This window comes from Pongo abelii, chromosome 11 (genome assembly GCF_028885655.2).
Source record: "Pongo abelii isolate AG06213 chromosome 11, NHGRI_mPonAbe1-v2.0_pri, whole genome shotgun sequence".
In the NCBI taxonomy this organism is placed as follows: domain Eukaryota; kingdom Metazoa; phylum Chordata; class Mammalia; order Primates; family Hominidae; genus Pongo; species Pongo abelii.
In genome coordinates, this window is record NC_071996.2 from 59,799,418 (window position 1) to 59,827,120 (window position 27,703).

The 27,703-nt window shown below is 40.1% G+C and overlaps 1 protein-coding gene across 2 annotated transcripts; it reads right to left on the minus strand.

Moving 5' to 3' along the window:
• Nucleotides 1-27,434, minus strand: ERMN (ermin). 2 transcript variants are annotated; one of them, XM_024242983.2, is made up of 4 exons: nucleotides 27,280-27,434; nucleotides 6,783-7,055; nucleotides 6,046-6,138; nucleotides 9-3,149 (listed from the first exon to the last, which is right to left on the minus strand). In XM_024242983.2, exons 1-4 carry the CDS (start codon nucleotides 27,302-27,304, stop codon nucleotides 2,629-2,631), a joined length of 912 nt encoding a protein of 303 aa, XP_024098751.1. In that variant the 5' UTR covers nucleotides 27,305-27,434; the 3' UTR covers nucleotides 9-2,628.
• Between the last annotated feature and the right edge of the window lie 269 nt (nucleotides 27,435-27,703).

Consider the following 27,703-nt stretch of genomic DNA (forward strand, 5'->3'; position numbering starts at 1 on the left):
CTTTTATCGAAGAGTAAGTCAGACACAGCAGTTCTTTATTTAAATTGTGGATAGATTGGTAGGTAGGGGGAGAGAGAGCTGCTAGCAAATTCTGTGCCTTCAATGTAGCATTATATGAAAGGTAGATTTTATATTGGCAGAGAAATAGAGCTTTTATTAGTTTCTATTTATCTAGCAACAGAGGAAAACAAAAAGTCATGTAAGAAATACCAGCATTTGCACAATAAATTAATTCTCCCTCTTCCCTGGTACCAGAGTCCTTACCACCCCTGAACTTTGAATCACAAAAGCTCAAGTAAACCTTCACGTGTAGCCACCAGTTTGTGTTCTTAATCATGTTCCCCCTGAGTTTCAAATATGTTAAAAATCCCCCACGCAATCTGAATCAGACCTTTGTCTTTCCTAGTTTACAAAGACTTAGATGGCCAACCATCACCATTATGTTACCTGAGGTCACTTAACTCTGGCTTTCAACTCTGTGGCTTTCATGTAAGATGGCGGTATAGGGCCATGGACACCAATGCCAAAGAATAGTTTCAGGGTTTTTTTTGCAAAAACATTGTGTCATCCATGAACATGAAGCATTTACCAACTAAACATACCCTAAAATAGTTTCTGTTGACTAAATGTTTCATAGTTCATTCATTGTCTGGTGAGAGCACAGAGCTAAGAGGACCAGCGTTAGCATATATTAGAGTCCCTTAAGAGCTACTTGCATTGCCGTGCCACATAACCATAGGTCACCCACCTCTAGTTCTACAGGAATCCATCATCGCTGTTGGAATAACTCAAAATACAGGCTCTTGATGGTAGGTTAAAAACATGGTCCTGTTATGTGATAGATAACACAATACTGTGTTTTGAAGTTAAGTCGAAAATTGTAGGGGTTAACAGTAACCCAGAAAAGAAAACAGGTTGTCCATGTAGAAAGATTAGAGGATCTAAATTAAACTGGAAATTGTCCTATTGCATCAATCTTCTCCCTAACTTTATTAATAAAGACCTGATTTCCCTCACTTTATTCTGGAAATTGATATGTAACACATGAAATCCATAGGTTGTATAGAATGAGGGTAACAGAACTTTTATGTTATCTGTTTGAAAGAATAAAAGGAGCACTGTAATCCTGAATTCAAATTGGAGTCTTGTAAACAACTAAATAATAGTATGTGATACTATGGAAATATAATATATGACCCAGAAGGATTAAAGAAGTTGTCATTAGAATATGTGGGATTTATGTTACACATAAATAGGCAGTCATCTAAGAGGACTAACCCAGAGTTTTTCACAAAATGAAAAAGAAAGAAACAAAGGGTTGAATAGTACAATGAAGACTGTATTACATTCAGACAATAAGGAATTGTCTTTTTATTTGCAGGGCAAAACAAAATCTTTATCTGTGGTGATAGAAAGTTCAGGGTAATATATATGGAAGCATGAAATGAAAAATTGTGGAACAAACTATCTAAGAATATAAATATAGTCTCTCTTTTCATAAATATTCAATACGTTATTTGACACATTGGTTTGAGTGAAGCTCCACAAGTACAATTTTAAGCATCTTGATTTGGGCTGAGGTCCAGTAAATTATATATTCCCAACAACTATCAGAGCTCTCTCACTAAAAATACATGCTCACGCTCTACTTTGAAAATATTCTAAGATAATTATTTCCATTTTCATAGTAACTAGTACAGTTATGACTAGCGTTGTCTCAGGTTTCTAAGGAAAGAAAATTATTCTGAGATACTGTTAATAAGAGAAAATGTGGTAATAGAGAGGGGCATTTTCTTAAAATTGTGCTAAAGCTGTCATTTTTATTTTTAATGACTTTAACTGTGCTAGACAAGATTTTATTTTCAGCCACAGAAATAAAACTATCCAACATAACTCTTTAGTCTGCTGCCCACCAATCTTCTAGCCCCTCCCAGTGTCAACCTCACAATGGGTTTAATTCAGTTTGAAAGCATAAAGGCAACATTTAGCAAACAGAATTATCCTGACTGACAATTGCTCATCTCCCTCCGTGAGAAGATTCAGTGAATGGTAACACCTAGGAAGGAGGGCTATAGAATTTTTTCTCTGTAGATGCCAAGGAAAGCCACTTAAAATATTGTTTGGTGATAATAGAAAAGGCACGGAATTTTAGAAGGCTTATTGCCAGAGTCTGTAAAACCAAGTTTAAAAGTAAGAGAGGTTTTAATACCAGACTTTCCATACTCCAATGTACAGGAAGAAAGATACCAAAAGAAATACAGGAATCATTTCAAATAGTCCCCTCAAATAGTCTCATTTGATGACTACCCTTCCAAGCATTGCTACATTTATAGCCAAATTATGCCAGACTCCCCCAGGGGACTGAGTGCTTAGTGCTTATCGCACAATGCTATATTAGTGAAGTTTTAAAAGACAAATGCCCAAGAATTTATTTAAAGCTTTTTGATTTGAGGTTATCAGACTGAATTTTATCTAGGGTTATTTCCACATTATTCTACAGTGAAAAAGAGAGTCAACTCCCACCTCCCTCCAGGTGATAACTCAAATAGGGCATAGAAATATGCACCCTGGGACAATAGAATTAGCTTTTCCTTTAGTGGGCATGAGAATTTCTCAGTTCCCGTTAGTTTATAAATGCATCATAGACTCGAATTCATCAATTCTTTGCTTGGTATTTCCCTTTCTGATTTTTCGATAGGATATTGTATTGTATCTGGAATAAGCATTTCTGGAGATATCACTCTTCTTCCCTAAGGTTGGCTGCTCATCAGGTGTCACAGCTTGGGAACTGGCACTGCTCAGTGGGGAGTCCTCACTTGCATCACCTTCCTCTTTAAATTGAGAAACCTCTTCATGTTTTTTCTTAAATTCTATCACTCGAACTTCATCTTCATCATCATTGCAATTATCATCATCATCATCATCAATTTCTTCATCCCAAACCTTCTGCTCCTCATCATGTTTAGAATGTAACATGTCAGCTTGGCTAGGTTTTCGAAATCCCAGCCATTCAATTTCAGCTGCCTGGTGACCTTTGTTCTTCCTGTCCTCATCTTCTTCCTCTTTGAGAGGTTGCTCAGTAATCCTTTCCTTCTGTCTTCTTATTTCCTGGTTACTGCCACTCAGAGGAATCTTCTCCCACTGATGCCCTGTAGCAAAATCAATTGGTAGATGAGATGTGTAGAGATTCCAAAATACCCAGCCATTAGCCTGTTATTCTCCAAATAATTTTTCTTGCTAATCACTTCCCAACACATGTTTTATGGGATATGATTCTGTGGGTTACCAATATGTTTTGCACAAACAGGCTACACAGCCAAATTAGTTTCAAAAACACTGCATTAAATACAGTTAAATAAGCATCTTCAGAATTTTTACAAGCCTTTGAAATGCTAATGAGTATTGTAAATCTGTAAGAAAGTCAACAACCTAACTTCATTTTTCTATAGAACTCTGTTGTGGACTACTGTATTTAGCGAGACTGGTATTCCCTGAGACACACTTAAAAAAAAATTCTTGTCTAGCCAGTCACAACTGGATACGTGCACATGTAAAAGGAATTGTTTGGACTTATCTTTTTCTCACACATACACACACACGCGCACAAACACACACACACACACTCACACCTCAAGGAAAATTAGAAAAATATTTCAGAAAGAAAAAAATCCTCATTTCCAATACTGAAAATGATGACTGTCCATGTCTGGTCACTTTTCAAACAGCTAGATCATACCAGCATACCCTTAACAATATTTATTGAACATGGTAAGAATTAATTATAAAGAAGCTGAGGTTGTTCTCTGAGCCTTCACCCCTGCAAGGCTTCTGTGGGAAGTTTCAGTCTGTGGTGTACACAACTCCGAAATCTGTCTGGGTTACACCCCTTGTCAGGCCCGAGTTCACCATTTTCTTTTGACACCATGAGAGTCTATAAGTAAGGTGAGAGGCAATGTTCCTCTTTGTCTTTTTCCTCCACAATATTCCACTCTCTCTGAAAGATGTTCACAAGTCCATTTTCATCCAAGGTGTTTAGTTCTCTTTTTATTTTTTTGTTGTTTTCTCATTCTAGGGAATACATAGTAAACTTACAGAGATAGAAGTAAAGATGGGTGATCACCCTAATTTGTTACACACAGCGGCTATCAGGTTGCTAGTGTCCCGTCAATGTTCCTAACATTATCCATAAATACACATTAGAATGTTTGCCATAATCTTATGCTTTGTTTTATTTTATTTTGTTTTCCACAAGAACCAAAGTAAGTGATATTTTGTTTATATTCATGACTCAGCCATGAGATTGTCACATATAAAATTACTCCTTGAATTTAAATTATAGTTTTTCCTCAATATTTTTAGCATCTTTATATGTTTTAATCCAGTAACATTCTTTTTGAAGATTTTATAGCTGTTTGCCACTGTGAAGATAAAAGACACCAAAATCTGTGCCTCTATTATGGAGGAAAAACATACTCCATCAAACAGGAATGGATACATTGAGGGAAAACTTAACCAGCGAGACCATCTAGCTGAAAACTACAGCGTGCTTTCATTCTCCATTTGATGAAAATGAAAGATCTGGACAACTGTTACCTGCAATGGACTCCTGACCAAACATTTGAAAGGGGCTCTAGATGATAGGAGGTTGAGATTCTGCCTCTGAGAGCTTGTTACATTGGAAGCAGAAAAATTAGGGCAAAGAAGTTATTTAGTTCATATTGTGAAGCCTTAAGTCTTAAAAATTATCTCTGGTAATGTGACAGCTTGACACTGTCTATTGCTTGCTACATATTTCCTAAGTGTTGCTACATTGCTAAGCAGACATAGTATGAGAGGTGTTCAGGCAAAGGGAGCAGATGTAGGAAATAGCCAATCACATTCCTGTCCTCCTTGACATCTACTATTTTATGTGATGTTCTAATATTTCAACCAATAGTCTCTTCAATATTTTGCCTGTTGAAGTCCTAACAAAGCTAAATTGGTGAGGTTTAGCAAGCTGACTTCAATTTGACATAAGATGTGTATGGCTGCAAGAGAGGAAAGAAATGATTAATTAGTAGATTTTATCCTACACTTTATTTGGAAACTGTTTAAATGTAGGTGTCTTAGAAAAATCTAAAGGATTTTGTGTCTCTTAGTCTATTAAGTTTATTTAAAATTTAACATAATCACTTCAATGTTCGTTTTATTCTTCCATTTTCTTAAAGAACACAATTAAAATTAACTTTATCACCCTGTCTTTCTTTGACGTGAAATAGCTAAGAATTTTGTACTTACATTAGAGGCCTATAAAGTAAATCATTTCATGAGATTACTTTAAACTGTATGTTGGCTGGGTGCAGTGGCTCACGCCTGTAACCCCCAGCACTTTGGGAGGCCAAGGCGGGTGGATCAACTGAGGTCAGGAGTTCAAGACCAGCCTGGCCAACATGGTGAAACTCCGTCTCTACTAAAAATACACACACACACACACACACACACACACACACACACACACAAATAGCTGGGCGTGGTGGCGGGTGCCTGTAATCCCAGTTACTCAGGAAGCTGAGGCAGGAGAATCGCTTGAACCCTGGAGGCAGAGGTTGCAGTGAGCCGAGATTGCACCATTGCACTCCAGCCTGGGCAACAAGAGTGACACTCCGTCTCAAAAAGAAAAAAAAAGCTGTATGTTAATTGTAGACTTTTAGGAAAGACCCGCTTTTGAAACATTTACCTTTCACAAGGTGCACACACAGATTTGGACACACCAAATCAAAAAGTAGGGTTGACTCAGTGGACTAACTTAAGAGATAGATATCATGTTGGTATGCCAATCAACTATGCCAATCCATGCAGCCTCAGCCTTGAACAGTCTGGAATGCTTTATAAGGTGGAACCCACAGATAAGTTAAGACTCTCTTATCTGCCTACAGCAGCTTTGAAAATTTGAAGTCATTGCCTGGATTGCTGTGTCAACCCCACGTTCAAGCAACATTTCATGGAAAGACTGTCATCCATATTCAGTCAAACAATTTCTGTGTACAAAACTGTAGTTCCTGTTACCTTCTCTGAATGTCATTTCATCAGCACTAGTTTCTTGGAGAGAAAGATCTGTGATAGCCTTATGAACAATAAAGAGTTTCTCTTCTGGGTTTTCTAGAAAAAAATCTAAAATCAGTATTTTAACATTTAAAATATTTATTGTTCAACAGTTAATAAGTTATCAATTTAAACTCTAGGTAGATGTCTTTAATTTTAAATCTGATCACTAAAATTTACTATTTCACTCTTCAGATTCATTCTTTATCAATTCAATTTATTTACTTAATGATCACTTTATTGACTGTAATCTCTCCTTTAATATTTATATAAGGTATATATATATCTATAAGATATAGAACCATAAATTCAGAGAACTTCAGTTATATTTAGATGGAAATTTTAAAAGTTTGAATTCTCTTTGTTCAAATAATATGGGGCTGTCCATAATCATAATAAATAACAGTAGTTAACATTTAGCCAATACTTACCCTACACTTGTAGTTATTATTATTATTCTGCCTTCCTCTAGTGAAAAAACTCAGGCTTCGGGAGACAGAAAGTTGTCTGGGGTCACAGCTGTCAAATAGACCAGCCTGGATTTCACCAGAGGCAGAGGTTTAATCCTTATACTATGCGTAGTAGAATAAAGGGCTACATTTTTGGGGTGTCCAGCTCATTCCGATAATAGTTTATCAAAAAAATCCAGGGTAAATTTATAAGTCAAAACAAGAAAATTAAGGAGAAGGGAAACAGTTTACCTTTTAGAATTTTCTCCTCCATGGATGAGTTGAGCAGCATGTTCCCTTGTAATTTTCTTCTTTCCTCCTGACTTCCTTTGGTGGGTGCACCTTCCAGACTGGGTTCTACCCTGTAGTGTGGCAGGGGGCTGTCCACATCAGTCAATTCCTCACTGATTTTAGTGATTGGTTGTTGACCGTTTTCAGGTGGTTTATCCCCATTACACTCAGCCTGGGTAAATGTAGCTGGAACATCTGTCATGATGTGCGGTTGAATCCGATCTGGAGAGAGAGCTTTAGGGAAACTGAGTTAGTAGATCCTTGATAAGATACCTGCTCTTGCCTTCAAGTCCTATAGTTCCAACCCCTACTCTAAGAGCACAAATTATTCACTTTAGTACGTAATAACAAGGTTCTTTTCCTAAAAGTATCCAGACAGAGATTAGAGCAAAAGCAAGAGGATTTGTCAGATCTGCCAGGAGCCATGAGCAAGAATCCAGCCAATCACCACCTTCTTTGTTGCTTGCCAGTTCCCTGGCAGAGTTAAAGGCATCCTTTTGATTTACATAAACAAACAATCTGAAGCAATCAGGCTTTTGTGTTGGCATGTAGAGAGGGACTTTCAGCTTGTCAGTCCCCCTCTGGGAACAGAGATTTTTGTCCCTTTTCATAATGGCCCATTGTAATTTTCCCTGTAACAGGAGCCACAATTGTCCCACAGCTTTAATCCAGAGAGAATGACCACCTTGAGGCATATTAGTTCTGTGTAACCAGCTTAACATTTCCAAACAGATTTTGTTCAAGTAAAACCTCAGCTATTTTGTAAAGGACAATGGCATTGTTTCTTATTTATTAAAAAATAAAACAGCTTATCAAAAAAACCTATAAACAGGACAACTTTACTGTAAATGGTTCTGGCTGCAGATTTCATGGTGTGCTTTCAGCAGGCTGGAGAAGGGACCTATGAAAAAACAAATTCTACCAACTTGCTAATACCAAAGGTTTCATAATTTCAGAGTAATTTACTTAGTCTATAGCTTCTTATCCTCTAGTTTATGTCCGCTGAAGCCCAACCCATCCTTTAAAACCCTAATAAAATTATCGCCATGAAGTTTTCTCCTCCCCCAATCAGAATTACAATCCTCTCTATTCCGTACTGATATTACATAATGCTGGTAAAATGTAGAGGACCAATGCAATCTGCCCTTGGGAGAAACAGGTGATTATGTTAAATGACTGCTACTGACCACCCCTTCCTTTTTGAGTCTTTTTCTTTTTTGGATTTCTCATAGTACAAAATGGTTCCAGAGCCTTTGCCCACACAGCTCCTTCTATGTGAAATGCCCTTCTCTTCCTCAAGCCCAAGCCCCTGGGCTAAACAACTTCCCTAAATTCTGTTTTTAAGCTTAAATATCATCTCTTTAACTACACTATCCCTAACCCACAGGATTAAAACAGGACTCTGTTACACATTGTCTTTGCCCTTCAGAATATTCTTCATGGTTGTAACTAAATAAGCAACTGCACAATTATCTCTGTAATGTCTGTTTCACCAACTACGATCTAAGCTTCATCTGGCCAGGGGCCATTTTAACTTGCTTACATGTGTCCCCGGCACTTAGCATCTGGCTTGAAATAGTAGCACCCAATAAAAATAATTTTATATATATATATATACACATATATACACAAATAATTATATATATACACATACATAACAAGAATTATATTATATATACAATATATACAATAAATTTTATCCCCAAGAGAATAAATTTCAGACCATTTTTAAAGAGAAGAAGAATAGGTGTTGAAAAGTTGTAGTAAGCATATCACCTTTCAAATTGTGTCTAGGGCTGAGCCCATTCAGGTCTATATCAGGGGCAACACCTCACTCTTGTAGAATCCCCTCTCCCTTGTCCTTGGAAGACATCTCTAATAGATCCTAGATCTCCCTCCCCCGTCATCACCAGCTGTTCTCTAGTCAGCACACTAATTCTATGTTTGTTTGATTGTTTAACTGTTTTAACAAACGCTCATATCACACTTATTATGTGCAAGCTACTGTCCTAATTGACTCATAAATAGTAATACACTTAATCTTCATAACAGTCTTCTGAGGTAGGTGCTGTTGTTATCTCCATTTTATAGACTAGAAAAATGAAGTGCAGAGAGATTAAGGAGCTCAGCTAGTAAGGTCACAGAGCCAGCAAGCCTACTGATGAGAGTTTGCAGCACAGATGAAGCTAAGCGCCAGCCCTGGCCTGTGTGCAGACGTTTCCTTGGACCAGAGATCCCACAGTGGTTCGGCATTAGCACCTTGGCAGTAGAGACAGTTGTGGCCAGGAGAGGGCAGCAGAGAGCCTAAGGCAGTCTCAAGACCTGCCCCAGAGACACACTGCAGCTGCTGAGGATGGTGTTCCGGGAGTGTCCTCCCAAGGAATTCAACCACAAGCTTACTGTTGAGAAAATATTGAGTGGAATCATATGGGAGAATGCAGAAACTAAGACCAAGCTTAGGAACAAACGGGGACATACTAGATTGTGAGATCCTTAGGGCAGGAAGTGGCACTAATTCAACCAAATGCCCTGCAATAAACACAGAAATATAGAAATACATTAGCTCCAAAGGACATGCCTCCAACCACTCCGTTCCCTCGGGCCTGCCAAGTACCTCAATCCAGGGACATAGCAAAGTTGAGAGAGTTCAGATTCATTGTCTCTCCTGCTCCTAGATTTCTATTACCCCATGGCAACGGGCACCTCATACCTATAGCCTAGCTTTTATGGGAATTCGTGTCTTTATTTTTGGATTGCCTTCTTTCTAAAACCATGCTGTGACATTTTTTATGGCCTTAAAATTATTTCAGATTTGGAAAGATAGAGAAATGATCCAGAGTTCTGTCATCCTTGGCTAATCATGTGTTTACATTTATTTAAAAACATGCTTTTATGCTGCCCTAGGGAATAATGAAGTTTGGGTAAATGGTTTGTAACATGTATTATTTTTTCCTAGAAGTAGATGGCAACATGAGACACATTTAGCAACAAGATGAGTCTAACTACTAGATAAAAAATAGGCTATTTTGTTCATAAAGAGGTAAGTTGTCCCCCATTATTTGTAACAACCTATGACTTAGAAAGTATGTTAGAATTTGCACTATCATTCCTTACTTCAAATACAATTGCAGAACGTTCACTGTATGAAACATGACTGTTTTATTTTATGTAGTTTACTGGATCTTGTGGCTTTTTCCTTAGAATAATTTCGCTCTTGTCACCTAGGCTGGGGTACAGTGGCACAATCTCGGCTCACTGCAACCTCTGCCTCCCCAGTTCAAGAGATTCTCCTGCCTCAGCCTCCTGACTAGCTGGGATTACAGGCATGCGCCTTGATGCCTGGCTAATTTTTGTATTTTTAGTAGTGGGGAGGATTTCTCCATGTTGGTCAGGCTGGTCTCGAACTCCTGGCCTCAGGTGATCTGCCCGCCTTGGCCTCCCAAAGTGCTGGGATTACAGGCATGAGCCACCACACCTGGCCCCTAGTTATTATTCTTAATGCTAAAGGACATTGTACAAATGTAACCATTATTAAATCTAAAGCCAAAAAAAGATAATGAAAAGATTTTCATATAAGAATATAAAGAATCAAAACAAAATTATGTAAATATTCACATTCCATTTGTCCAATACCAAATGCTTAATGTTAAGGCTATCTTAGGTCCAGAATCAGGATTTGGGGAAAAGTCATAAAATCTTGATCTTTAATCTTAATCATATGTGAAAAGCCAAGCCACAAGCTAATGTTATGGCTAAGAGATGGTCACAGAGCACTGAATAAAAACAAGAAATACATTTAAAAGAAAAATGTTGATCCTGGCAGCTTGAAGTTAATCTTAAACAAACATTAACTTACATAGTTGGGACAGGGGTATAGTTTCAATTAGGGTTGAAACGGAAAGGCAGAACCACTAAGAGATGGAGCAATCCATCTATCGATCGATCAATTGATTGATCAATCAGAAGGGATTTGACTTTACACAATAGTGGGTGCCAGTGAAGCTGCCTCTATATGTCTGCTGTTGCATTTGATGCTGGAGCCTGAAGTCTGCAGGGCAGGAATTTGGGAAGGGATGATGGATAGAAACATAAAGAGGGAGAGCAAGAACAAACTGGGTTCCCAGGTATAAGCTGGACACACGGGGGCAAACTGAAACCCGCATCGGCTCTCAGTGCCTCTGACCTTAGTGGTTGGAATGCCCTCCCAAAGAAGCTGGGCCCAGGATCATAGAAGCTGGGGGAAGGTCCAGGGAGGTGGAAAAGTTGCAGGCCCAGCTGCTGCCCATGCACCAGGTGAGGCAGCAGACGGGCAGCAGCGTGTACCAGCTACAAAATAGCTGCTTCACTTCCCCCCCACCAAGCTCAGAGAACAATGTTTACTTTGGCTCACGTTTCTTTTTCAGGAAACATTCAGGAAAGAAAATTCAGGGAAATTTAGTTTAGCCTAGTCAGATGGACATACAACAGTCACAATCCTACCAATAACTCATAGAATTTTCTATAAGGAATAGAGCAATGCCCCAGGGAATGTGCAACCCTAAACAAGCCTGAGGAGACAGGATCATCCCAATTGGTTCACTTCAGGGATTAAAATTCCAAATTGAAGGGCCGTCCCAGCTAAAGTGAACTGTTACAGAAATATAGACTATCATAACACAATAAAATCAATCAACAGCCATATATTTTATTTCACAAAACAATAATTGCCTGCCACCTGGTATAAATCAGATTAAATTGATTATCCTGTGCCATGTTCATGCTTTGCTTTTACTTTTATGCCAAGAATGGAATAATGGCTGCCATTCTAATGATACAGTTTCCTAAAGTAAATAATGGTTTCTCCCAGGAAACCAATAGTGAAGTCTATGGGTAGCTCATGAGTATTAAGGGCTTAATGTAACAGAATTTCAAAATTTAACTGCATCTTACAAGAAGCATGCTTTTCAATGTTGGAGGCAGGGGAGGGGATAATTATCTGTTCTCCCTCTAAATATAAAATATTTCTTATACCTTAGGAAATGTATATCTCTGTGGCTCTAGCATCTAGAGCCTGGCCTTCTAGTGATCCAGTTAATACCATTTTAAAGAAAAGCACTGGAAGAAACAGGCTGAGTATTTGGTGAGGATTAGAGAAGAGTGTGGCCCTGAATATAGGACCCTGTGGCCAACATGAGCTGAAGTGGAGGCTGGGAGGGAGAGTGCTGACAGTTAAGAGTCGCCTTCAAATAGAGGACAAACGAGCATTCTCATCAGTGACTCTCATAGGGTAAAGAGTCATTAGCTCCAAAGGACATGCCTCCAACCACTCCGTTCCCTCGGGGCTGCCAAGTACCTCAATCCAGGGACATAGCAAAGTTGAGAGAGTTCACATTCATTGTCTCTCCTACTCCTAGATTTCTATTACCCCATGGCAACGGGCACCTCATACCTATAGCCTAGCTTTTATGGGAATTCGTGTCTTTATTTTTGGATTGCCTTCTTTCTAAAACCATGCTGTGACAGGAGAGATTCAGCCTGCTCCTGTGTGACCTTGGGCAAGTGTACAAATCAGTCATGTTTGGGTTAGAGATTACAGAAACTTAATTCAAAGAATCACAAACTCTGAATTCAATAGCTAATTTGACTGGTAAGTTCAGAACTGGCTTTGTACTTGTTTGGATCCAAAGATTTAAACAAGGTCAGACTCCACGGTTCACACCTGTAATCCCAACACTTTGGGAGGCCAAGGTGGGTGGATCACCTGAGGTCAGGAGTTCAAGACCAGCCTGGCCAACATGATAAAACCCCACCTCTACTAAAAATACAAAATTTAGCTGGAAGTAGTGGCACGTGCCTGTAGTCCCAACTACTCAGGAGGCTGAGAGGGGAGAATTGCTTGAACTTGGGAGGTAGAGGTTGCAGTGAGCTGAGATTGTGCCACTGCACTCCAGCCTGGGCAACAGAGTGAGACTCCATCTCAAAACAAAACAAAAACAAAGATTTAAACTATGTACCAGGTGACCAGTCTCTTTTGATCACAAGGAAAGTGCATATTAGGAGGTACCTGGGTGGATCTGAGGGTCCCTAATGCCTCTAACTGACTGTTGTGGGCTAAATGATGACCACCCTCAAAGATGTCCACATCCTAATCCCCAGAACCTGTGAATTGTTACCTTACCTGGTAAAAGGGACTTTGCAAATGGGATTAATTAAATTAAGGACGGGGAGATTATCCTGGATTATAGGATGGGATCCAATGTAATAATCACAAGAGTTCTAATAAGAGGGAGGCAGGAAAGTCAAAGAGAGTAGTAGAAAATGTGACACAGAAGCAAGACGTTGTAGTAATTCGAGAAGTGGTCATGTGCTAACAAACGTGAACAGCCTCTGGAATAGGCGTGTCCAATCTTTTTGCTTCCCTGGGCCACACTGGAAGAAGGAGGATTGTCTTGGAGCACACATAAAATACACTAATGCTAGCTGATGAGTGAGAGAAAAATAATCACGAAAAATTTTATGTTTTAAGAAAGTTTATGAATCTGTGTTGGGTCACATTCAAAGTCGTCCTGGGCTGCATGAAGCCTGCAGGCCATGAGTTGGACAAGCTTTGCTCTAGAAGCCAAAAAAGGCAAGGAAATATTTTCCTCTGAAGCCTCTGTGTGGAGTGCAGCCCTGCCAACACCTTGATTTTAGACTTCTCACCTCCAGAACTGAATGGGGTGGTGCTGCTTTTAAGTCACCAAATTTGTGGTAATTTGTTACAGTAGTAATAGGAAACTAATTACTAGTTTCCTGCTTCTCTGCCTTCATTTTCTTTTTCTTTTTTTTTTTTTTTTTTTTTTTTTTTGAGACAGAGCGCTGTGGTGAGATCCCGGCTCACTGCAACCTTTGCCTCACGGGTTCAAGCAGTTCTCCTGCCTCAGCCTGCTGAGTAGCTGAAATTACAGGTGCACACTACCACGCCCAGCTAATTTTTGTATTTTTAGTAGAGACAGGGTTTCACCACGTTGGTCAGGCTGGTCTCAAACTCCTGTCCTTGTGATCTGCTCGCCCTGGCCTCCCAAAGTGCTGGGATTACAGGCATGAGCCACCTTGCCCGGCCTCTGCCTTCATTTTCGTGGACTGGCAAAGGCCAGAAAACTTAGCTTTTCCGCCTTTTACAGGATATGTATTTTTGAATCTCAACTATCTTGGATTGCTTTCTGTTCACTGAAAACACCTCTCTTTGCAAGGTTGTATTTTCTCTCTCAGCTTTCTGACAGTCCAGGTTTGACTGAAACTTACTTGTAACAGTTTATAAAAGGTATAAGAAAATCACAAACCCTCCAGCATCCTGATATTTTTCTAACAAGTCTCTAAAATTTAACCTTCAGTAGGAAGTGGTTTGAATCAAGATTCCAGAAGACAGTTTGTAGTAATTATGATCAGCTTTCACAAATAGGGATGGGTGAATTTGTACTGCTTCCCATTGCTCCTCTAATGAGCCAACCCATCCTTGGATACATAATCTGCATCCCATCCTTGGTGTCCATTTTTTGTATGCAATGTTTCATTGGTTGACAGTGAAAGAGACTTAGTCCAAAACAGATTAAACAGAAATGGGACTTAATCTGGCTTCTGGGAAGTTCTCTCTCTCTCTCTTTCTCTGCCTGTCTTTCTCTCTCACCGCTTTCATTGTTCTACTTTCTTTTATATTGGAGTTTTCTCAAGTAAGTTCTGCCTAGGTCATGGCAAATATTCCTCTGGCAACCCTAAGCTTGCATTGTCAAGATAACTAGTGATGCAAAAGAAAGGAACCTTTCTTTCTCATTAATTTCAGCCCAAGTCCCTGGGATGGCTCTCACTGAGCTAGTTTGGGATATGAGTTAATCCCTGAGCCAGAAGCTGTGACTAGAAAGGATAGAATATTCCAATTGTCCAGGTCTAGGACAGTGTCCACCACTGAGTAGAAAAATGGGCATAGAAAATGAGAGACTGTAGGGGAAACAAACAAAATAAACAAACAAAAAGGTAGCAGATGCCCACCACATTAACAAACTCAGATCCCTCATCTGTTAAAGGTGGATAATAATATGATATACTTCTTAGGACTGCTGTAAAAATGAAATGAATTAGTCCAGGGAAAGCATCTAGCACAATGTGGCATAGTAGGTGTTCTTTCGATATGTGTTTTTATTGTGCTACTGTTACTACTACTGTTAATTACTATTATTATTACTCCTAGTCATGTAGCTTTGGAAAGTCACTTAACCCACCTGACTCATTTCTTCTTCTTTTCAAATGGCTGATGACACACACCTTGCAGCAAAACAATGAAAGTTAATAGGCACAAGGTACCTAGCACAGGACTGGCAGATGGTACAGACTTGTGGATACATGATATTATTTTTATTGCTATTTGAGAAGGAAAGTCTCCTGAAGGAATAAGATACAAATGCCTCATCTACATATTCATGGATCTTTTTACAAGCCAAATTCTAAAATTCAAATTCTGAGATGGTCTAGGGTTAGATTACTGAAGAGCTCTTTTTGCTCAGTAAGAAGCAGTGTAGCTGCAGAGATGTGCCTGCTCCCAACACTAGCCCATTGATATGGAGTTCACGTCTAATATGATTTCAGTCCTGTTCCTTCCTGTAGTCCTGGGGAAAGCTTCAGTCATTGGCATCTTTTAGAATGGCTTGTGGTAGGGGTTCATTGAAAACAATGGTGAGTGGCATCTATTCCCTCTAATTATACACACCCAGGTAAGTAACAGAGCTTCACCTACTCATCTTTGATTGAGATTCGTGTGTGAGCACCAGCCCGTGACCACTACAAACATCTCAATGCATGGACTTGGTAGAAACTGATCCTATGAGAGTATAAAATAGTGGGGTGACTCTGTAGACCTTGGCCTATAGATCTGTATCTCACAAGAATCCATGCAGTAGAGAATGAATTGTGTTTTAAACTGTTGCAGAGCAATTGTACATGTAAGAAAGGCTAAATTCCCATAAAATAAAATCATCTCACTCTGTTGGCCATAATTTTAAGAGTATATCATCCTAAATGGATAAAGGAATGTCCCCAGTGGACTGGGCTCTCTATAGCTTTTAGTTAGGCAATTATAATTCTGTTTTACTTACAATGGGATATTTCTTGATGCATTTTAAATAGAAAGAATGGTTTCTCTATTCATGGAGACTCCATAAGTGTTAAATAGATAGAAATGGAATTTGTATGGGTATTTATAAAACCACAGAAAGCGAATTTTGAATTATATATGCATACACGCTCTTTGGTAGTTTGAAAGCATTTTCAGTCCGCCTGGGGAAGCAGAACTGTAGGAAAGTGATATCACTGTCAGCGGCATTCCTCCCCAACTATTTTGAATGTCACTAGGAGTTAAGGCAACATGTTGTTTTTCAGAAGAGAAAGGCAAGAAAATAATTAAACACATTTTTCCTTAAGGAAAAAAAAGAGAAAGCAAGTCTGCTGTGAGTCTGCTTTTGTTAAGAAAGTGATAGTAATAGGACTATGAACAAATACAATTTCTCCTAGGATATCTTTGAAAATTTAGCTGAGTAAACTTTGTCTCAGGATAAGTAGGAAAAATTCATACGCTCTCCGTGAGTAAAATAAATGCAGATATATCAGGATCTCTTGTCAAGATTTTGTGTTGAATCCAAGAAAGGAACATTGGACAGCTGTGCAGATTCTACTGACATTTTAGATGAGGAGAACAATGATTTTTAAACCTATTCTCCATAATTAGCTTACTCACCACCAAGAACTTGAAGCCAGACAAGAAATGCTCTTCAGGAGTCATGCCACTCAGAGAAGCGTGGGAAGAGCAGCACACTCAGTGGGATCTACCCAATAACTGAAATGTAAGCTCTCAGAGTTGCTCATCTGCACCATTGTAATAGTCATCTAACTGGTCTCCCACTTTTAATCTCTAATCCCCTTCTCCCCACCTACATCCATCATTCCCACTACCATCAGATTAATATATTCTGACAGCAAGCTTCTAAACATGGTCAGAAAAGAATAATTAAGATATTATTATAAATCTGATAGCACATTGTCTGGTTCACAGTGTTTGATAAAAAAAAAAATTTTTAAAGATTCTCTACTTGCCCAAATTCCTCCCCACCCCGCCCACACACACACAGACACACTTAAAAACTCAGCTTTTTCCTTTCTACCATTGCTTGTCATATTAAATACGAACTCCTTATAACAGGATCTAACTACTATTTAGGTTTATCATCCAAATTGTCCAGTCCCTTTATTCTACCCTTGCCACAGTGAACTCTTTTGTATCTCCAAACATGGTTTCCATTTCCATGTCTTGGCTTATTATTTCCTTATGTGTGGAATGCCTGCCTCCTCACAATCATCTAGGATCCTTCTCACTGTCTCTACCAAAGCCAGGGCCACATTTCAAGGCCCAGCTCATACATTACATCCTCCACTATGTACTTCATGACACTTTTACCCAAAGGCTCTACTTGTACTTTTCTTTGAGCCCCCTTAGTAATTTATGTTTATGTTGTTTTAATGATACCTCATTATTTGGCCTTGCATTATAATTTATGCAATTGTCTTACTTTGTTACCAGAAAAGATTATATTGCAATAGAAAGACCTCAAATTAAATCTCAGCTCTGCCACTGAAAAGCTACCTGAACTTAGGCAATTTTTTAAATTTTCAGAGCCTCAGGGCATCTGAAAAATGCCTACCTCGTGGAGTTTTTAAAAGGATTAAATTGCATGACAAAATATATGTAGATCATCTGGTACAGTGCCTGACACCTACTGAGAGGTGAATAATAGTAACAGTGCCACTTATTAATATATTGTCAGGTCTTTGCAGACTTTGTGTGATTCATTTTTGCATTTCAGTATAGACAAGCACAGCACCTGGTTCATGGTTTATGTTATATAAATATGCTTTGAGTTGGCAATAATTAGAGGTTTCCAGCATTAGAGTGTGACAGTACATTTATCTGAACATATCCCTTGCCCTATTTTCCATTCTTCCTGTATAAATCTGTTTCTATCTGTTTAAAAAAAAATATTAGGGATTCAGAGTCTAAGGATCGAGCTTCCTACGGTATAGAATTGTGGTGTCGATTTAGCAGACGCCCCCTGCTGGCAGAGTTGATGTTAGAAAATGAAATAAACTATGACCCAACAGAAGATGGTTCTCCCAGCCTTTGCTCTTCACCCACCCTCCTGGCTGTTTATGGACAGCCCTTGCTCAGGAAAATATACATTGGCTATTATATTATTCGTGTGGAGGTGGATCTGTGTCATCTTTGACTAACTTGGAGGTGAATATTCGTCACATTCCCCAAAACAGAAAGCCTCAATACAGGAGGAGCTTGGGTTCTGACAGGATGTAAAATGTTCAGAATGTTTAGGAATACCAATTCTGAACAGGTAGACCCAATTTCATTCCTGATGTGCCCCTCACCAGCAGATCTTGAGCAAATCATTTAACCCAGATATTGTGAAAGCCACAATTTCTGATCTGAAATACTGAGCTCATAATAGAACCTGCCCTCAGAGGCCTCTTGTGAGGATTTAATAAGATTATATCCCAAGAGCCCAGTGGCTTGTGTATAATTTACCCTCCAGAAATTGACTTGCTGCTGTGATTAAGCTGACACCGCCATGCTTGCTTTACTCCATTGTCTTCAAACTCCAATTTGCCTCAGAATCCTCTGGGCATCTCATTTAAAATACACATTTCTAGACTACCCTCCCAGATATTCTGATTTTGTTGCAGACCAGAATGTGCATTATAAACAAGTGCCTAGGTGATTCAAGTACAAATCCTAATAAGCAATGCTACACTTTATAATTTTCAATCCAAAGATAAATGAAAGACAGCAACTCCCTTGGAAGACAAAACTTTTTTTCATTCATATTACTTCAGAGCTTAAAGCCTTGTGACAATAAACTTCTAAGAATAACTAATAATAACACACACATCTAGCACTTATTACATGTCAAGCATTGGTCAAAGGGCTTTTCATACAATAGCGCTTTAATCTTTACAACAACTTTTTGAGGCAGGTACTCTTATTCTCATCATTTTATAAATGAGAAAATTGAAGGACGGAAAGTTTAAGCTCCTTGCGTAGGTCATCTATATAGAAAGGGACAAAGCCAGAATTTGAATCAAAGAAGTCCAGCTTCAGAGCCTATGCTCCTAAACACAAATCTGTACTTCATTAAAAGTATAGCAAAATTCACTGTCTCACCAAATCACATAGACCTCTTCCATATAAGGGGCCAACTTTTCTGTAGTGCTTTTCTATTTAATGGTAGCCCTGGGAGAAAAGGTAACTAATATGGCAGTCACTGACTATCTTTCTGATGCATTCGGCCACTGTGTGTGTGTGTGTTTTTGTGTGTGTGTTGTTGTTGTTGTTGTTTTAGTTTATCTTAATTAGGATGGTCTCTGCTCTTTTTTTATAATATCACAACCTCTATAAAAGGCCATTTTTGAGAGAAATTAATAACACGCGCCAGAAAGCCTAAAGGTTACAGATCATTTTTACCATCTACAATAAGAAATATCATTTAATGGGTAGCATCTCCCAGGCTATGTTCTCATGAGATTTTATAGCTAAGAATAAAATTCATGCCTAGGGCAGACTTTTGTAACCAATTTTAAGGAGTGACTTGCCACTTTTTCCATCCAAAATCCTGAGGGAAAAGAGGAAAAGGAGTAAGAGAATGGCAGGAATCAGAACTCACAGTCATTCCTAAGAAGAAATTTGTGGCAATTCAAAAGTGATTTGTTTTCTTTCTCATGTCTAAGCCCCCATGCTCCTTCTGCACAGACTTTCGGATAATAATAATATGCATGCAGATGGTGTGTTCCAGGTTTCACAGCCCTTTCACAACCAGCCATTCATTTGAGATGATTGAAGCAAATCGTTTCAGGCTGAATGCAACTGTGAGCTGTTCAAAGGCAACACCTGACAGCCCAGGATCACAGACGTCTTGTCATTGACATGACATGGGCTTAGAGAAGCTGAGGGTGAGCAAAGACCTGTGTCTTTGCATCACACACAGAGAGCTAGCACAGTGCCTGCTTACCAAGTTTGTACTTCATAAATGTTTGTTGAATGAATAAATAAAGTATCACACCCAACTGCTTCCTTTTATAGATGAAAAACCCAGACTTCATAGAGGTGGAAAATTTCATGAGGCAGCAGTGAAGCCATGAAGATTAGTCAAGGGAGCCAGGAAAATAAAAGAGAACTTCTCTGCCTGCTTCCCTCCTTTTTCTAGGTTTCTCTCATCCTTCTTTCTCTGTATGTCTCTGAATCTTTCTTATGCTCCTTTGGTTCCTTCTTTACTAAAGTAACTGGTATTAATATGTAAATAAAATATGTTTATGTGTAGAATTAAGGCAAATCTCGGCATTTTAAAACTCTCTTTTTTATGGCTAAAGATGGAAATAAACTCAACATAATGCATATAGTTTACAGAAGTGGGAGAATTACTACTAAGAACCTCCACCTTTTGGTCATAGAACCAAAGATGCTCAGGGATTAATGGATCTTTCAGTTGAGTCTATAAAACTGACTAACTGTAATTGTATCTTCTCTACAACATCCACTCCAGGCATTTGACTATTGCCTTTTTGAACATCTTAAAATAATGGGGAATTCAGCACTTGATGGGGGCAGCTATTCTTTGAACTACTCTGAGTTCTGAAAACTTTTACTTGTGTAGAGCTGAACTTTCATGCCCTAAAGCTTTCACACGTTGATTGTTCTTGATTGAACTCTTTGGAGACACACAGAATGAGTCTAGCCTGTCTTCCACCTGACAATCAAATATTTGAAGACAGATATTTGAAGACAGCTTTCATGCCCACCCCCTTCCCCCAAGTCTTCTCTTTTCTGGAATAAACATCTCTGTTTCCTTTAGCAGATCCTCATATACCTTTATAGTGAGTATCTTCACCCCGTTAAACATTCTTCTCTGAACATACTCTTATTTGCCTATATACAAGGCTGATAGTGGACAGATACATACTGGGATAGATATAATATGAATTAAAATATGGAAATGGTTTTACTAAAGTTGATAAAAAGCCATAGTTCTAATTCTCTCACCAACTGCCCATCACTTGGGACCCTGCTGACATCATTAGGATCAATAACCAAGGGTTGTTCCTGGACGAATGTCCTTTTTCATTGGTAGATGCCCAAATCATACCAGTTGCTAAATAAGTAGGACTCATTCCTAAATATCCTTTTAAAGGTTTTGTCCAGAAATCAATAGAAAAAAAACTTAAAAAAAAAAAAAAAAACCAACATCTACTCAGCACTGTTTATTTGCCCAGCACTATGGCGTGTTTTTAACCTTATCCTTATTTAATTTTCACAGCAAGACTGTGAAATAAGAATCATTATTTCCATTCTATAAATAAGCAAACTAAGATTCTCAGAGGTTATGTATCTTGCCTAGTGTTTTCACAATTGTTAAATTCCAGAACAAGAATTCCAAAACAGATCTATGGTCAAATAAATTTGAAAAATAATACAGGTTCTTTATCCACTTGAAAAAGCATGGATGAAATTGAGCAATGAAAGTTTCTAAGAAGTCCTTCATTAAAGAAAGGTTTAACCCAGTGTATTTGAGATTGGGTCTTTTTCTTGTTTAATACCTATAAGTGTTACAGGACAGGGGTCCTGATCCAGACCCTAAGAGAGGGTTATTGGATTTCTCTCAAGAAAGAATTCAGGGCAAGTCCTCAGGGCAAAGTGAAAGCATGTTTATTAAAAAGTAAAGGAATAAAAGAATCTCTGCTCCATAGACAGAGCAGCCCTGAGGGCTGCAGGTTGCCTATTTGTATGGTTATTTCTTGATGATATGCTAAACAAGGGGTGGATTATTCATTCCTCCCCTTTTTAGACCATATAGGGTAACTTCCTGATGTTGCCATGGCATTTGTAAACTGTCATGGCTCTGGTGGGAACGTAGTAGTGAGGACGACCAGAGGTCATTCTCATAGACAGTTTAGTTTTGGTGGGTTTTGGCCGGCTCCTTTCCTGCAACCTGTTTTATCAGCAAGGTATTTATGACCTATATTTTGTGCTGACCTCCTATCTCATCCTGTGACTTAGAAAGCCTTAACCATCTAACCATCTGAGAATGCAGCTCAGTAGGTTTCAGCCTCATTTTACCCAGCTCCTATTTAAGATGCAGTTGCTCTGGTTCACACGCCTCTGACATGAGCACTTTGGCAAACTGATGCTTTAATTATATTGGAAGCTGATCCCCACTCTTGACTCATGATAACCAAAATGATGACTCAGAGCCCCACATCATTTCCATGGATGTCATTGTTAAGGATCCGCTCCTCTTTCCTATCCGTGAAAGATATGTTTTGAAACCAAAGCAAGAACTTAAAGTTATCCTTCATATGATACATTTGGTTAAATTCATGTCATTATCCAGTTTAATAGTATCACAAATTTGCCACCTTATATTGTCACTGTTCTTATTGGTTTAATTCATCTTCAACTGGCTGACCAAATTCTTTACATCTTCACCTAGACAATTCATAAATGTTAAACATAGAAGAATTGAGGACTTCCAGTTTCAGGTCTAATATGTAAATGTCATGCACGTCTATGTGAAGAGAGTCCATCAACAGGCTTTGTGAGAGTCCATCAACAGGCTTTGTGTGAGCAACAAGGCTGTTTATTCACTTGGGTGCAAGTGGGCTGAGTCCGAGAAAGGAGTCAGCCCACTTGCACCCAAGTGAATAAACAGCCTTGTTGCTCACACAAAGTCTGTTGGTAGACTCTTCACACAGACACACATGACATTTGGTGCCAAAACCTGGGAATAGTCAGGGAAGCAGATAATTTAGTTTAAATGTCTCGACTTAATAAGGGAGCTGGGCAGGTGGGGATAACTGAAAAGGAGTGCATAAAAGAATGTTGCTCAAGTTGGCACCAGAGTTGGGGAGTTTTAAGAGGTTTAGAAGCCTGGTCGTCAATACCTACAACGGTTATGGAGGCAAGGGAAACAGGCCCTTGAAAAGAAGGTAATGTGGAGTGGGTAGCCTCCGTATTGATTAAGAAGGAGGTGGACTTACCCTCCACTGTAAGAATTACCCAAAGCATCTGTGATGGTCCAGGAGGCTTCTGAGGTGATCGGGCAGTGTCAGTCTTCAGCCGCTAAGCTGAGAAGATCTGGGAAGGAGTCAGTCAGAGCGCCTTGGGCCAGAGTTCCAGGGTCTCTGGGAGTGGCTGCCAGGTGAGCTGGACAGCCCAATTTCCAGTGGGTCCCCACACAGATGGGACATGGCTTAGGAGGAATCCCAGGCTGGGCATTCTTTGGCCCAGTGGCCAGATTTCCAGCATTTGAAGCAAGATCCTGGGGGAGGAGGTCCTGGAGGAATGCCTGGCCACTGTGGTTTAGGCATTTTGAAGTTCTTGTGTGCTGGAGATGTGGCTGGGGTTTCTCTCTCACACAGCAGAGGCAAGTAATTGTAACTCAGAAATACATTGCTGTTTGGCTGCCTCTTCTCTATTATTGTACACCTTGAAGCCAAGGTTAATTAAGTCCTATTGTGGGGCTTGAGGGCCGGAATATAATTTTTGGAGCTTTTTCTAATGTTGGGAGCAGATTGGGTAATAAAATGCATATTGAAAATAAGATGGCCTTTTGGCCTCTCTGGGTCTAGGGCGGTAAAGTGTCTAAGGGTTCTTGCCAAAAAGGCCATTAACTGGACTAGGTTTTTATATTTGATGAAAAAGAGCCTAAATGCTAACTGATTTGGGAGAGGCTGGATAAAGAAAAAGGAGCATTAACCTTGACTATGCCTTTAGCTCCAGCCACCTCTCTAAGAGGAAATTGTTGGGCAGGTTGGGGAGAGCTAGTCACAGAATGAAACTGTAAGCTGGAACAGGTGTGAGGAGGGGAAGTGATAGAAGGATTATAGGGTGAGGGAGCAGAGGCTGAGGAAGAATTGGGACCTTGCTCGGCCTAGGGAAGAGCAGCCTGGGGAGGATGGGAGATGTCAGATGGGTTTGTAGAAAAGGAGGATTCAAAGGACTCGGAGCTTGGGGTGGAGACTGAAGGAACAGACAGGAGAGAAGGAAGAAGGATTTGGGACAAGTTGCACTGGCAGCAGAGACTAGGGAGGGACCAATGTGTAAAAGAATGCCTGGATGTCAAGCACCTCAGACCATTTGCCCATTTTTCAACAAAAATTATCTAGATCTTGTAGGATGGAGAAATCGAAAGTGCCATTTTCTGGTCATTTAGAACCATTGTCAAGTTTGCATTGGGGCCAAGCGGTATTGCAGAAGAAAATAAGGCATTTAGGTTTTAGGTCAGGTGTGAGTTGAAGAGGTTTTAAGTTCTTGAGAACACAGGCTAAGGGAGAAGAAGGAGGAATGGAGGGTGGAAGTTTGCCCATAGTTAAAAGGTAAGTTGAGAGAAAAGAGAGGATAGAGACACGGTGTGGGGGAAAGTGGTCTTGCCACCCAGGGAAGGTGGTAGCTGCTCACCAAGGTGAAGGATCAAGGCAGGCATCCCCACAGTAATTAAACACCAAGGGAAGACTGTCTTCCCAAGTCCATGACTGTTGCTGGAGTTTTGAGTTCATGGATAAAACGTGTCCCTCTGTCTCTACCAGAAAGGGAGAGGAACCAAAATTAAGGAAGGGAGAGATTGAAGGGTGGAGGGATAGCAAGACAGGTTGGAGAAGAGAATAAAAAGAGGCCGCTTACCCAATTTAAAATTGGTGAGATGTTCCTTTGGCTGGTCTGAGGACCTAAGGTCATAGGTGGATCTCCTCACGGAGTGAGGGTGAGGACAGGGGACGAGTCTCCTGAAGGAGTCCCCCTGTCCCAGGTCTTTGGCACCAAATGTTATGCATGTCCATGTGAAGAGACCACCAAACAGGCTTTTTGTGAGCAATAAAGCTTTTTAATCACCTGGGTGCAGGCAGGTTGAATCCAAAAAAAGGAGTCAGCAAAGGGAGATAGGGGTGGGGCAGTTTTATAGGATTTGGGTAGGTAGTGGAAAATTAGACTTAAAGGGGGTTGTTCTCTTGTGGACAGGGGCAGGGGTCACAAGGTGCTCAGTGGGGAGCTCCTGAGATTCACTGTCCAGGAGAAGGAATGTGACAAGGTCAATTGATCAGTTCGGGTGGGGCAATAACAAATCACAATGGTGGAATGTCATCAGTTAAGGCAGGAACCGACTGTTTTCACTTCTTTTGTAGTTCTCTAGTTGCTTCAGGCCATCTGGATGTATATGTGCAGGTCACTGAGGCTTATTCCAGAAAGAAGGAAAGGCAACTTTCTCCTTATGTCAATTCTACCCCCGCCCCCAAAATATTTGGACCCCTCACCACACAAACAACTATCCCTGTTGCTGCTCCTTTATGCATCTCCCGACAATAGCCTACTGGAATCCCTTTAGGCAACCTTCCACCGTCCAAATGTTCCTTTACTCTATCTCCAGAACCCAGCCACACACATTACCAAACAGATGGGAGTATTCCAATTTTGCATTACTGATGAGCCCTCTATCATTACTGACAAACTAAAATACATTGGCAGTCACTATTGTTTAGGAAGACACTTACCCTGCATCTCACTCCATCCTTGGCTACCCTCCCCCTGCTCATCTGAATCTCCTCCTATCCCCTCCTTTTGCTTGCTTATACCCAGCCCTATGAATAGCCGTGAAAGGTTACTCATAGACACTATGTGCTTTCTCATACACCATGGAAACCAAACCTCTCCCTCTATGAGTTGCACCATCCATCCCCATTACAACCTCTAATGGCTGCTGCCCTTGCTGGAGCTCTAGAATTTTGGGTGCAGGACTCCTCTTTCAGTACACCCTCTCACCTTTTCGCTTTACATTTCCAGTTCTGCCTGACACAAGGTCTCTTCTTTTATGTGGCTCTTCCACCTACATGTGCCTACCTGCCAACTGGATGGGCACATGTACTCTAGTCTTCCTTACCCCCAAAATCCAGTTTGCAGATGGGAATGAACAACTGCCTATACCCCTCATGACACCAACACAACAAAAAGAGTCATCCCAGTAATCCCTTTACTTGTGGGTCTAGAACTTTCTGCCTCCACTATTGTACTTGGAACTTGAATAGCAGGCATATCAACTTCTGTCACAACATTCCACAGCCTCTATAATGACTTCTCTGCTAGTATTACAGACATATCACAAACTTTATCTGTCCTCCAAGCCCAGGTTGACTCTTTAGCTGAAGTTGTCCTCCAGAACTGCCGAGGCCTCAATTTACTCACTGCTGAAAAAGGAGGTCTCTGTATATTTTTAAATGAAGAGTGTTGTTTTTACCTAAATCAATCTGGCCTGGTATATGGCAACATAAAAAAACTAAAGGATAGAGCCCCAAAACTCGCTAACCAACCAATCAATTATGCTAAACTCCCTTGGGCACTCTCTAATTGGATGTCTTGGGTCCTCCCAATTCTTAGTCCTTTAATACCTGTTTTTCTCCTTCTCTTATTTGGACCTTGTGTCTTCCGTTTAGTTTCTCAGTTCATACAAAACTGCATTCAGGCCATCACCAATCATTCTATACGGCAAATGCTCCTTCTAACAACCCCACAACACCACCCTTTACCCCAAAATCTTTCTCCAGTTTAATCTCTCCCACTCTAGGTTCCCATGCTGCCCCTAATCCCACCTGAAGCAGCCCTGAGAAACATCGCCCATTATCTCTCCATACCATCCCCCAAAATTTTCATTACCCCAACACTTCACCACTACTTTGTTTTGTTTTTCTTATTAACATAAGAAGACAGGAATGTCAGGCCTCTGAGCCCTAGGTAAGCCATCATATACTCTGTGACCTGCAAATATATATCCAATGGCCTGAAGCAACTGAAGAACCACAAAAGAAGTGAAAATAGCCAGTTCCTGCCTTAACTGATGATATTCCACCATTGTGATTTCTTCCTGCCCCACCCTAACTGATCAATTGACCTTGTGACATTCCTTCTCCTGGACAGTGAATCTCAGGAGCTCCCCACTGAGCACCTTGTGACCCCTGCCCCTGCCCACAAGAGAACAAACCCCTTTAAGTCTAATTTTCCACTACCTACCCAAATCCCATAAAACTGCCCCACCCCTATTTCCCTTTGCTGACTCCTTTTTCGGATTCAGCCTGCCTGCACCCAGGTGATTAAAAAGCTTTATTGCTCACACAAAGCCTGTGTGGTGGTCTCTTCACATGGACGCACATAACAGTAATCAGATGAGAAGTCACCACTTCCATTCCTACAACAACAACAACAAGCTAGATAAACAAAAACAATGGCTTTTCTTGGACCCATCAAATAACTGAAGTTTCAGGGCAAAACACTACCCCAAATTTGGAGAGACAGGTGTATCTACAGACACAGCTGGGATCTGCTTACGTGGAAAAGAAGCTGCTGGGATCTGCTTACCTGGAAAAGAAGGTGCTGGAACCATAAATTGTTAGGAGCATTTACATGGTAATGTTGGCAAATTGCTGGAGGCTGTGTGTGGACTCATGTGAGAAAAAAAGCTCAGGAGGGGGCCACCGTTCTAAGGGTACCCTCACACATTTGTGAGCTTTACCTCCAAGAACATGGCCGAATTCTCATAGTAAGGATGTGAGAAAGATCCTCCCCTGGATTTGACAGGAAAAGAGGATGAAATCCCCTTGGAGAGTTCTCCATAACAAAGGCCTGCTTTGCAGGGTGAAAGACTTTCCCAGAGGCTTATTCCAGAAGGAAGGAAGGAAAGGCATTCCTCTCTCTCTCTTGTCTTCTTTAGCTTTCTAGTCCCCACTAAGGGAAAAATTTAAAAGCTATGCCACTGGAGAAACACTTGTGAAGCTGACAGTTC

Bases quoted from the DNA above. Each gene is read 5' to 3' on its own strand.
- ERMN (XM_024242983.2), bottom strand. From the start codon at position 27,304: ATGGTTCCAGCACCTTCTTTTCCAG. The intron at 6,139-6,782 runs GTAAACTGTTTC...ATTTTTTTCTAG, and splicing joins GGAGGAGAAAATTCTAAAAG to AAAACCCAGAAGAGAAACTC. The intron at 3,150-6,045 runs GTAACAGGAACT...ATTTTGCTACAG, and splicing joins TGAAATGACATTCAGAGAAG to GGCATCAGTGGGAGAAGATT.